Below are 12999 nucleotides of genomic sequence, written 5' to 3' on the forward strand. Positions count from 1 at the left end.
CTTTACACAATTGATGTGTGTATGGATTGTGATAAGAGTCGTATGAGCCCCTAATAAAATTATGTAAAAAAAAAAAAAGAAACTAGATTCAGAGAAGGCAAGCAATATGAGAAAACATAACATAGCAGGCATCACACAGCATAGTATCATAAAATTAGACCAGCTGCACTCCTCACCGGGTTGATTCTGAGTCGTAGAGACCCTGCAGGGCAGAGTAGAACTGCTCCTGAGAATTTCCCAGGCTTCAACTGTTTATAGGACCTTATCTGTCTCTGCAGGGCAGGTAATGGGTTGGGACCATCAACCTTGTGATTCGCAGCTCAACACTTAGCCCACTGTGCCACCAAGGCTTCTTTGTCCTAGTACAGCATCGTAACATCACTTAGTGCATGCAAAGAATGGATGAAGGCCATGGTGAAATAGCACATTACATGAAAACGTTAGCACTCAACACGAAGCAACATACATATCATCTAGCACAATCTATCATCACTTATAATCGTATATAACATAACACAACATAAACTATAGTATAACATTAGAAACAAGACCTATGTCCTAAGATAATAGGACTTTTGCATTCATTCAAACTCAATCTACTCTCTATATAAATATTGCTAAACTCTTGGACTTGTGAGACACTGGCCCACGCTGAGTTTGAGTATCCAAATACCCCCCATCAAGTCTATTTACCCATAGTGTCTCCCTCCCTCTCTCTCTCTCTCCTGCCATTTATTTTTCATATCCCTGTGAGCATTCTTTTTTTGATACACAACTCTAGCCCAGTCACTTCTCTGCTCTAAAATCTATTGATGGCTTGGTGTGTGGAGTCCAAACTTCTCAGAGGGCAATACGGATTGTGAAGAGGTCGCAGGCGCTACACTCAGGCAGACACAAATGACGCTGGGCTTTGCCATTTGCTGAGTGAGCTCTTAGGCAGGTTATAAAACTTCTACGAACCTGTTTCCTCCACAGGCATCTACTAGATAGTGATTTCTCTTCTCAAGCACTTGGTGCACAAACGTACTGTTTAGCGCAGATTACAGAGTGATCAGGAAACCGAGGCTCAGAGAGGGAAGTCGGTTGACCCAAAGTCACACATCAAACATGCGGGGAGCCTGAGTCCATCTATGCCTTTCTCACTCCAAAGTCCAGGCTTTTTTTTCCCAAACAAAAAGATAATATCCAGTCTTCTCCAAACCACGAATCTGTTTTCCCCCGTGGAAGCTTTGTTCAAGACAAACACAAAGTTCACTTTTTGCCTGTGAAGTGTTTATTATCACTCCTGATCTCGAGTGTACAGGTTCTGCTCCGATCACTAATAGCATGATGATAGCAATTTTTCAGCTCCTATGGGAATTATGGGTGTGGGAAAACGGTCCCCTACTTATTGAAGAAGAAATGAAATCAAGGTGAACCATCTGACCTTTGTGCAACAGTGGGGGTATGTTTTAAGAGTAGAAATGTTATCTATCCCTGGAATTGTAAATACCTGTAGGGAGGGAAATGGGTGAAGAGGGTGGGAATGGGCACAAACACAAGGATAGTTTGATTAGAAGCCCAAGGCACAACTGCCAACATTTTCAGTGGACTGCCCTGCAGGTTGAGAGAAGCAATGTGGCAGCACGCACAGCAACCACTTACTTTGCAGTTCGAATACAGCCTCACTGCCAGTGCCGGGGAGCAGGGGATGGAAGGCAGAGAGTCTCGCCCTGCGTACTACTCACACTTGGGGACAGATAATGTTTTATTGTGAGGGCTGGCTGCCCTGGGCATTACGTGATGATTGCCAGCCCAATGTCCAAATCACACAGCATCCCATGCCACCGGATGTATCATAGGCATTAAGCAATGTCTACCTGTATACAAGTAGTTTCATATTTATGTAAAAATGCATTCTGAAAGTATATACATGCATAAATTCTTGGAAGCCTGTAAATAAAAGATACCAAGGTGAAATGTTATTGATGTGGCCTTACCCTCAAGAAGTCGCAGACTACCAGGGTAACATACCACTGACCAACTGGCCAGGCTATTACATTTCTGATCTCAGCTCCCCACTGGCCTAGGTCAAAAGTCAGACTCTGAGTACAGTCAGGCAGGGGAAAGGCCACAGGTTCAGTGTCCCATGACATTCCATCATGTACTTTGATGGGCTCATAATGAGAAATATGAAATGATGTGGTCTGCTTCACTTTCATTCCTCATGGACATAGAGTTTCTTCAACTGCGAAAAGACTTACCTCGAAATCGATAACAATAGGATTATACTTTAATGACCTCCCCCAGGAACGGTATGTAACGCTGCTCTCGCTCTGTATCAAGCCACCTCCTGAGCCAGCACTGCCGCCTCGGACCCGAGAAATGACGTCTTTCACAACAGAGCTCTTCACGTTGTGGTCTGCCATAGAGAAGGTAAATGCGTGTTAGCTCACTTTCCAGGAAGCCTAAGGGATGGGCCCCGGGCACCCCTGTTTGGAACGAAATCTTGGTGTCCTCCTGAGAGTGGCTGCCTGGTCTTGTCTTTTGCTGGGTTAACAGACAATACGAGCCAGAGGAGGGGGAGCCAGAGGAGGGGGAACGGGACTTAGAAATCGACCCTGAGAGGACACTCCAGTCCTGCAGATGGCAGATGGTATCTGGAGAGGATGGGGAAATTGATGGACATTCATTCATGCATTCATTCATTCATCTCTCAAATGCTGTTAGCTCAGTGCCAGCTCTTGTCAACTAGATATGGCCGGGCTCAGTAGAAGCACTGAGAACGAAGTGGTCAGTTGTACAGCAGGGATAGGTGATGGCCAGGAAGAAGGGTGAGCGACCGAGAACGGTAAGTGGGTGCTTACCTTGTAACTATAGAGAGGGCGTTTCTGACAGAGCCCATTCTCAAAAAGAGGAAGCAATTGGACTTAAGGCATGGAATCGTTAGCCTACTGCAATAGGAGTAACATATACCTGTTGAAAATCTACCTCACCGACTGGCCTTTTATTTCTTAATTCTTGCCTCCTCCTCTGAAAACAAACATGTGATAGATGTTTGATGAATGCATGAAGGAACAAATGAATGAATGAGTCCGTGCAACATCAGGTCACTTTGTTCAGGGAATGCCACAAAAGATTCTAGCATAATCCTCCTCTAATCATTATTCTTTGAACATGAACTTTGGATGCCCATTATTCTCCTACCCCAAGGGGTCTGTTTCCTCCCCCTGGGAGGTAACCTGAGGGGCCTTCATTCCAACAGCCCACCATGCAGATTCTGTCAGCATGCTCCCCTCACCCCAAGTCTTAGTGAGGCTTCAGTCTAGTGCCCCATAAGAAATCGGTACTGCTAAGGTGATTTCCGCCCATGATGAATCCAAAGTAGAGCCAAGACAAGGCATTTGCTTTGGGATAGAGCCTATCTGTGCACTAGGACCATTCATTGAAATGAAATCAGGTGGGGTTGTGAGCAAATAGCCTCGATGCCCTGATTGTGGGCCCAAGGGACAGGCTGGCTACTCTTTCCACAAGCACCATGGCTACAGACTTGCCTGTGTGGCCACCGCCAAATCGTGTACAGCTTTCTCCTGTTAGAGCTCCTTCCACTCCTATGATTTTCTTCAATTTGCTGTCAATGCTGAAGGAGCCTCCGAAGCATCTCTCAGCATCATGGCTGGTAAGACCTGAAGCAGATAAAACAAACAAAATGCCAAGATACTAGAAGACAGCTAATAGGACACAAGTAGATCGACATCTACACCTCAAGTCTGCATCCCCGCTTCAGCGCTGTTCTGAATGGCCCCAAGGCCAACACTTTGGGAAGGGAGAAGGACCAGGGATTGTGAATATTAACCACCCACCACACTGCCATCTCATCTGTTTCATCTCATCTGTTTCAACTCGTAGTCACCTCCCAGAGGGCTTCTAGGACTGTAAATCTTTGTGGAGCCACCAGCCTCCTCTTTCATTTTTATGATTAAAGGAAGTTATTTCATTGAGGGAGAGAAGTCATTCAGTGCAGCCTAGCTTAAGAGTCAGTAAAAAGACCCCTTAGAAATTAGACGTGTTGGCAGGGAGTAAATTACTACGACTACTACTACTACCGCCCTACTACTACCACTACTACGACTACTACTATACTACTAGTAGTAGTACTACCACCACCACCACTACTACTACTGCTACTGCTACTATTACTACTACTACCACCACCACCACCCTATTACTACACCACCACTACTACTACTACACCACCACTACTACCCTACTACTACCACTACTATGACTACTACTATACTACTACTACTACTACCCTATTACTACTACACCACTACTACTACCCTACTACTACTACCACCGCCCTACTACTACCACTACTACTATACTACTAGTAGTACTACCACCACCACCACCACCACCACTACTACTACCCTACTACCACTACTACTACTACCCTACTGCTACTGCTGCTACTACTACGGCGATGACGACCCTACTACTACTACGACGACTACTACCCTACTACTACTACCACTACTACTACTACTAAGAATTCCACTTGAAAAACAGTCAGAGCCTGAGCTCCCTCATTTCTTCAAGTACAAAAGTGGGTCGCACTTTCTAGTCACAGGATCATAGAGACCAAATAAAACAGATTATCAACCAGACATCTTGAGGTCTTCTCTCAGTCACGGCGTCTGGTGAGAATGTCCTTCATTTCCCAGACTCCTCTGGGGAATTAAAGGGTCTCTTCCCATTGCATGGGCCTCTGCTCCGGGTCCTCTTTTTCACGCACTCATTTTTCGGGCATTTTCTCATCACAACCACCCCAAACTTCAGAACGCGGTGCGTTTTGTGGCCCTCCTTTCGCAAGTTAATCTAGGCGTTGCATTCTTCAGTGGGCACAAGTGAAGACACGTCAGGATGCATCTTCACAGCCAAGCAACCCCTCCTAGCCACCCTGGGAGACCTGAAGCAGTGTCCCAGGTGAGAGCCGGGTCAGCTTAGTGGCTGCTGACAACTCTGAGGTCGGCTTCTGCCCACCTTCCAGGCTCATCTTTCTCCTCAGGAGCAGCTGGTAGACTCGAACAGTAGACCTTGTGGTTAATAGCCCCAGGCCTATCCCACAGCATCGCATGGATGCTAGTTCCCCATTGTCCTCCCCAGCCTCCAGGGGGCCTCCTTAAGGTATTCACCCCTATACATCCATGTGTCTGGCAAATGATAGAACAATGACTGGTCCAGTTCTCTCCGTTCATCCTCATCTTTCTAAAGCCTATTCTTGCTTCACGCTCCAATTGACAGTCATTTTCTCCATGAAGCATTTTGGGATCAAAACAATTGCCTTTCCCACCAAAGTGACTAGTGGGTGTTGCCTGTGCCTGCATGGTCACATGGGCCACAGTGCTGTTTGCCCAGCTTTCTTTGTTTCCCACGAGGCCAGAGTCCTGGTAGACCACAAGAAGAACAGCCCAGGGAGTCCGCCTCTCCTTCGGGCCCCACCAAGACAGTCAGTCCCTCATTAGCTGTCTCTGTCTCTGTCCTCATCTGCGACCCTGATGAGAAACCTACATTTCACAAATGAGAATGAACACCCAGAACAGTAAAGCCAATATTTCCTGGCCGCACAGCCCATCATTAACTAGAGCTGGGTTTCTAACCCTCGGTCTGCCTGGCAAGATGAGGCTAGAAGAGTAGATGGTACAAAGTATCATCGGTGCTACAGAGCCCAAGTCCACCTGTGGATAGAGCAGGCCTCCAGGAGATGGTCTACTCAGTGTGAGCCTTGGAGCTCTGTTCTGAAACACCACTAGCTTCTATGACAATTATAAAACAATTACCATTAGTCATGGTGAGAGCCTGGCAACCACAAAGGAGAAACGATCTAGATGAGTAATTCAATTAAGATAAGAGTTAGATTTATTTTTTCCAAGGGGGCATGGCGCATCAACATTTTCCCACATTAAACTTTGAATTCTGTGAGTTTAAGGGCTGTGTCTTGTTCACCACCCTGCTTCCAGCATGGTAGCACACTGCCAGCATAGAGTGGGAGTGCAGTCAGTATTTTTAAATGGGAAAATGATGATAATAATAATAATAAAACACCTTTCAAAGCCTGAAGAAAGGAATCCGAGGCCTTCTTTGGAAGGAGTCCTGTTAGGACCGTGGTTCTCAGCCTTCCTAATGCCGTGACCCTTTACTACAGTTCCTCATGTTGTGGTGACCCCCCAACCATAACATCATTTTGTTGGTATTTCATCACTGTCATTTTGCTACTGTTATGAATCGGGCGACCCCTGTGAAAGGGTCGTTTGACCCCTAAAGGGGTCGCGACCCCCAGTTGAGAACCGCCGTGTTAGGAGCTCTGCGTTCCTTAGAAGCAATGTTGTTGGTTAAGCATCCACCTGCTGGCACCACAGGCATTCTTTGGGGTCCCTGGTGTAGAGCTAACACACTTGGATGTTAACAGCGAGGTTGGAAGTTTAAGTCTACCTAGAGGCAACTCAGAAGAAAGTGCTCGCAGTCTAATTCTGAAACACCAGCCACTGGAAATCCTATGGTGCGCGGTTCTACACTGACTCCCACGGGGTCGCCATCAGTCCGAGTCTGCTCCTTGATGACAAGGGGCTCACATCATCGGTGAGGGCTCTCATCAGAGCGCGGGCATGTGGAATTCAAGGGGCGGCTGCTGAACCCTTGAATAAATTCTAACAAACGCAGGACACCACTGGGCCTCAGTCTCTCCATCTGTAGAAATGAGGCGCCCTTCAGTGACAGTCCTCTGACACTGTGAGGGGAACTCTGATTAGCTCCCATGTTGAAAGTGCCTGGGGAGAGAGGTGCTTTATGGCGAAGCACTTAGCACCAAGCCAAGGGCTGCTTCTGCCTGTTGCCATGCAAGCACTTTTCATTTTTAATGCATTACTAATTGAGGAAGATTTAGCATATTTAATTGTTTTGATTAAAAAGCGCTTCAACAGTGATAAACAAAAGTGGATGAAAGGAATTCATGGGCAGAAGTCAGCGTGATTGCTAAGGTGAGTGGTGGGGTGCTGCTGAATTAAAGTGACAGGGTCCGCTGACTCCTGGGGGCTGGAGGAGGCCTGCAGAGTGCTTGCGTTCCTGGCCGGCCTGCTGCTGGGGAAGAGAAGTCCAGCTGGATTTCAGTGGTGTGACTGGATGGCCAGGGATCCCCACGTCGCGTACCAGCCAGCAAGGGGAGGCAGGGAACTGCCAAAGAATCTGTAGAGCTTGAGAACTAAACACAAGAGTCTTCACACAAGAGGGGCCTACAAAACCTTGGTGGGAAAATGGACTTGCAAGAGCGTGGGCTCTTTGAGACGCCTCCCGCCCCTCGTTCCTAGCCCCCACTTCATTGATAGCTGAGATGTTCCATGTTCAAAAGAGTTCATGATCTTGCCTGAGGCCATACTGCTAAAACAGGGTGCAGATGAAATTCAGATGCAAACCACTTGCCCTGGCGTGGACACTGACCCAGGACCACCCCGTGTGTGCCGAAGTAGAACTATGCCCTGTAGGGTTTTTTTTTGTTTGTTTGTTTTTTTAATTTTAGATGATTTATTTTATTAGAGTAGACGGATCACACATGGTCCAAGAAAACTCAAATAGCAAACCAAACATAATCAGATGTTAAAGACTGGTCTTCAAACATCATAGCCAATGATGCCTCGTTTGCCTATGATCTCGCCAATGTAAAACCACATCCACACCTCAGTGGCCACCAAACCATTCAGCAGAGCTTCCTTAATTGTGAGCTGTTTGAAGCGCCCAGTCTTAGCACTATCGACTACTTTTTTCAGGCTCTGAATAGCTGCTGGGATCTCAGCAGGGGTTGGCGGAACCAGTTCCACCCTGCCATAGTGCCAAAATGTGGCCAATCGAGGCTTCGAATAAATCACAGCAGTGTTTACCATCCCTGGGGCCTTCTCCCCAAGTTACGGAGAAGCTGGGCCATGGTTCTAGGAGAGAAAGTCCGAGGCCCGAAACGGCTGGTTGAATGTCACCTCCGGGCGCCCTGTAGGGTTTTTAATGGCTGGTGAAAGTAGACCATTTTTTAGGGGAAGTAGATCACCAGGTCTTTCTTCTGCGGTACCTCAGGTGGACTCAGATTTCCAATTTTCCAGTGAGCCGCTGATTGCATCCACCATGGGCATCACCTAGGGACTCCTGTTCTGAAGCCTAAGATGTTTTCACAAAACCCATTGTGGCACCGAACTAAGGACTTCTGCTCTCAGAGAAAAACCTGAACAAACCCCTCTTCCGTCCCAGCCATATCACCCAATGTGTTTGGAAATGTAGACACCATAGGAACAATGCTAATATTAATATGATGTACATCTAAATAGTCTGGCCCTTGAGAGAGGAGCCCTCCTGGTGTAGTGGGTTACACATTGGGCTGGTAACAGCAAGATCAGCAGTTCAAACCCACTAGCTTCTCCAGGGGGGAGAGATGAGGCTATCTGCTCTTGGAAAGATTTACAGCCTCAGAAACCCTAAGGAGCAGTTCTACCCTGTCCTATTGGCTAGCTATGAGTCAGTGTTGACTCAATGACAGTGAGGTTGGCGTTTGGGTTTTGCCCTTGAAGAGGTAACAGAGAAGAGAATGCCCAGCAGTGGGGATGCCCAATCAGAGCCATTTGCAAAGAACCACAAGGAAACAAACCAGTGTGTTGGGGCCAGGACAGAAGCAGAGGGCCTCTAGCTGGTGCTCAAATCCGGAAATTGGAACAAGAGGGAGGAAAACAAAGAGGAGAAGGTAACTGAAGGAGCAGAGGGAGGTTTGGAGCAATCGCAGTGCATATGCCCAGTGGCATGAATGGACTGATGACTTGCTAGGACTAGACCATGGCCTGCCGTTGCTTCATTCCCTGTCACAGCAGCCTGGACTCCCTAGAAGCCAGCGATGGACCAGAATACACTGGAGTATGTTTGAGGCTTTTGAACAGTGAGCTCTGGGCTGTTGGTTTCCAAACAATGGAAAATCTCTGGAGCACATATTAAAAATGCAGGCATCTGGGCCCTATCAATCCCTTCTGATACAGTGTTTCTTTCTTTCTCTCTTCCTCTCTCTCTTTCTTTCTCTCTTTCTCTCTCTTTCTTTCTTTCTTTCAACAACTTTGCTTAGTCACACATTACATCAGTGGCCCTGTCTGGTAGTTTTGATAAATTCTACCAGTGGGCATCTGAAGTTTTGTTTGTTTGTTTGTTTTTAATCATTTTATTGGGGGCTCTTACAACTCTTGTTACAAACCACACATCTATTGTATCTGACATATTCGTACATATATTCCATCATTCTTTTCTAGATATTTACTTTCCATTGTGCCCTTGATACAGAGTTTCTGAGAGACTAGAAATCTGTATTTTCAGTGCGTGTCCTAGATGACCTTAATGCTGAGTATACCGGGACCATGTTGAGGAGCAAAGTCTTAGGGGGACCCCTGCTGGCTGGTCAGCCACAGAATGTTAACCTCAGCTCTGTTTTAGCCAATGGCGTTGTCAATCAATGTTTTGGATGTTGGCCTAGCAGCTAGGTTCCTTATATGTTCCTGGAATAAGAGACTGGATATTCTCATAAAGAATCAGGATAGAAAAAGCCCAGGAAAGGCTGGATGAATAGAGGGCCTTGCATAACCAAATGAGACTCAGTTAGAAAAACTGCAACATCTGCCCTGCGGTGGCAGTGATATAATTTCACATCCACCTGGAGAGATAGAAGCGTGTAAGGGTGGTATCCAAGCTGTCAGTCGGGTCACAGCCCGGTGGTGTCTCCGCGTGTGTGTGGTCTTCTCATAAAGAGGGCCCAGTGAACTGCCCCCTGCCCCACTTTCTCGGCCTTGATTTTCATGCTTGTTGGACACCCGGAGAGCTGCCAGAGCCCTGCCTTGTTTCAAAAGACTTCGGATCCACACAAGTTTGCATGCACTGGCCTGTGATCTTCCTGCATTCTGTATCGTTTCACATGGCTGCACGAGCCTGAAGAGGAACGTATGGACTAGTAGCGGACTTATAGACTTGAGTTGGACTGAGCTGGGATATTTTCTTCATCTATGATTACTTCATTATAGAATCTTCTTTTTTACACATATATGAGTGTCACTGGATTTGTTTCTCTTGTCAACCCAGTCTGACACACTTGGGGATCAGATTTAAGTGCACAATCACAGGAAGAGCTGGACAGGGTTCTCAACCTGTGGGTTGTGACCCCTTTGGGGGTCGAATGACCCTTGCACAGGGGTCATCCAGTTCATAACAGTAGCAAAATTACAGTTATGAAGTAGCCACGAAAATAATTTTATGGTTGGGGTCACCACAACATGAGGAACTGTATGAAAGGGTTGTAGCATTAAGATGGTTGAGAACCGCTGGCTTAGCAAGACCACTAGAGAAAGACCCTACAGTTTTAGACAACTTAAAGGTTTGGGGCAATGAAGCCAGGTAGAAATCCAGGTGAAAATGACACTCCCCCCCCAAAAAAACCACTTCACTGCCATCGATTCAATTCTGACTCATAGCAACCCTATTGGAGGGGCTAGAACTGCCCCATGTGAGTTTCCAAGACTGTAACTCTTTATCTGGGTGGAAAGCCTCTCCTTTCCCCCTCAGAGGTGCTGGAGGTTTAATAAAGGAGGGGCAATCCACTGCCCTGTGGACAGTTCAGGAAGTCAGAGCAAGGTGCACGACTGTGGGAGTCACATTTTAACAAGAAGTAAGGAGACGGCGGGTAGCCAGAGAAGAGTAAGCTCGCGAGTGAAGAAATGCAGAGCTAGATGCTTTAGGGACTCTGTAAGGGACTGAGGATGTTTATCTGAGAATAGAAGAAGTAGCCCTCTTACTACAGACCAATAAGAACTAGATTCAGCATTATTTTAGAAAGAACAGGGCTTATTTGTGTGGCTGTACGTCAGCACTGGCTCTGTGGCGGGGAGGTGTTTTGTTTGTTTTGAGAAGAGCAAGAATTAGAACTAAAGAAGGCAAAACTACAGGAAGAAAGGTTCACGCTCAACATGAAGGAAAACATTATGATGCTCAGAGAATAAGAAAAAATAATAATTCAGGGCCAATGAGTTCCCCACCACTGTAGGGGACCAAGCAGAGGTGAGAGGTTTTCCTGTCATGGGTACAGCAGAAGTTTGACTGGGTTTGGATAAGCGATCAGTCTCAGTCTTAAAGACCTTCTCTAAGGTCACAAGTCTGAAACTGCATGAGCACATCAGAGCAGTGGTTACATCCAGACAACTTTGGTAAACACGGCATGCTCTTTTACTCCGCATCTGGCAACTCCCAGTGATTCAGGCGCAGGGCAGTGCCGCTCTCAGTGTGCAGTCCAGGACGGGGAATGGCTGAGGCACATCCTGTGCTGGGTGGCAGGGCGCTGAGAAAGGGATAAGCAAACCAAACCACTGCCAACGCGTCGATGGCGGCTCCTAGCAGCCCTAGAGGACGGGGCGGAGCTAGCCCGTGGGTTTCCCAGGCTGCAACTCTTGACAGAAGTAGAAAGCCACATCTTTCTCACTCAGAGAGGCTGGTGGTTTCAAACTGCGGACCTTTGAGATCATAGCCCAACTTCTAACCACTATGCCACTAGAGCTCCTATTAGGAAAGGGGATACTACTGTCAAACCTGAAAGAATGACTATGGATTCGTCAGAAAAGCAACAACACTATCTCCCCCGAAGCAAGCCTCCCCCTGGAAAGCCCAAGGAGATCTAAACACAAGAAGAGGTCCTAGGGGGACGAAATAGAAATCAGCCCCATGGCTTCTTAAAGGGGCCCCAAGGAATTACTGGGACACCCCTGGACTTGTTCCAACTCTAGTCCCGTCCCAAGAAAAGTTGCTTTGGTGCACTCTGGGCTTGCCTCTGGCCACCTTCTCTGTGGAGGCTTCCCCTCCTGTTCTCGGCTGTGGTGCAGGTGGGAGCTGTCCCCACATCTCTGTGGCGATGCGGCCTCCATGCGGTTCTGAGGCAGAAGCACGCAGCCTGATTCCAAGACGCTCTGAGGCACCAGAACGCAGCAAGCTTCTGTCGTTCTCCAGATGAAAAGCATCAAGTGGAAAACAGCAGATGTAATGCATTATTTATCTCTTTGCAACAAACAAATGTCATTCAGGTTGCTGTGATCTATCCGCTATGTTGCTTTGCTATGTTGATCGCCTCCAAAGAAAGGCCCAGAAGGGGAAGGGGGGGAAAAGCAAAAGACAGCAAGAAGAATAATCATAGAGTCTATTTCCTGTCAGCACTTTGGAAAGGGTGACCTACTTAGCTTGGCTGGCAGATGTTGGCTAACTTGCCCGCCCCCTCTGCTCCTTCACCTACATCTCAGATTCGTCCCAGTCCTTCCGTGCCACTGCGTCCCTTGTTTGGAACTCCTCTTGGCTCTTTCTTTGAGTTTCTCTGAGCTTCAGAAAGCCTTCTCACACACCACCGGTGTCCTACACTTGTGTCTTCATTTTATCTCTGTCATGCCTTCTAGCATGGCGCTGAGCACATCCTGATAGCTGTCAGCAAGGAGTCCCTTTTCTGGGACAAATGGTTAAGGCTCCACTCCTAAAAGTTAGCAATCATAGCCACCCAGAGGTGCCTCAGGAGACAGGCGGCCTGTGGATCTGCTTCCAAAGGTCAGAGCCTTGAAATCTCTAGCAGGCAGTTTTACACACACACACACACACACACACACACACACACTCACACTCACGGAGTCCCAATGGACTCTGACACTCAAAACGAGACAAGGAATGCTCCCAAAGCCTCAGGTGATGGAAATGGTTTGTCATGACTACCAATCTAAAGCGGGCAGCAGGGTGACATTGTCTATTGTCACCCAGAGAACTGCAAAGTTCTAGGTCATTTCCAGATATACAAGATCCCGGGCAGAGTGTGATAAGGCCCTCCGAAGTATGCATGGGCTGTCTAATTCCAATCGTCTAGACAACAGCTCAACAGCACTGCCACAGTCACCTTGGTGAAGACCTGAATTACGGCTTTATTAAGATAAT

General features: G+C 47.3%; 1 protein-coding gene and 1 pseudogene across 1 annotated transcript in view; both read right to left on the minus strand.

Moving 5' to 3' along the window:
- C8A (complement C8 alpha chain) overlaps positions 1 to 12999 on the minus strand; it is a 76726-nt gene that overhangs the window by 8172 nt on the left and 55555 nt on the right. The window contains exons 8-9 of the mRNA XM_045291985.1: positions 3534 to 3665; positions 2244 to 2401 (exon numbers count right to left, since the gene is read on the minus strand). Of these exons, the coding sequence (XP_045147920.1) occupies positions 2244 to 2401; positions 3534 to 3665 (290 nt within the window). The remainder of the gene's footprint in view (positions 1 to 2243; positions 2402 to 3533; positions 3666 to 12999) is intronic.
- Positions 7543 to 7957, minus strand: LOC115870136 (annotated as a pseudogene).

The sequence above is a fragment of the Echinops telfairi genome, unplaced genomic scaffold (assembly GCF_000313985.2).
Source record: "Echinops telfairi isolate 266 unplaced genomic scaffold, ASM31398v2 ScPeMD7_443;HRSCAF=831, whole genome shotgun sequence".
NCBI lineage: Eukaryota > Metazoa > Chordata > Mammalia > Afrosoricida > Tenrecidae > Echinops > Echinops telfairi.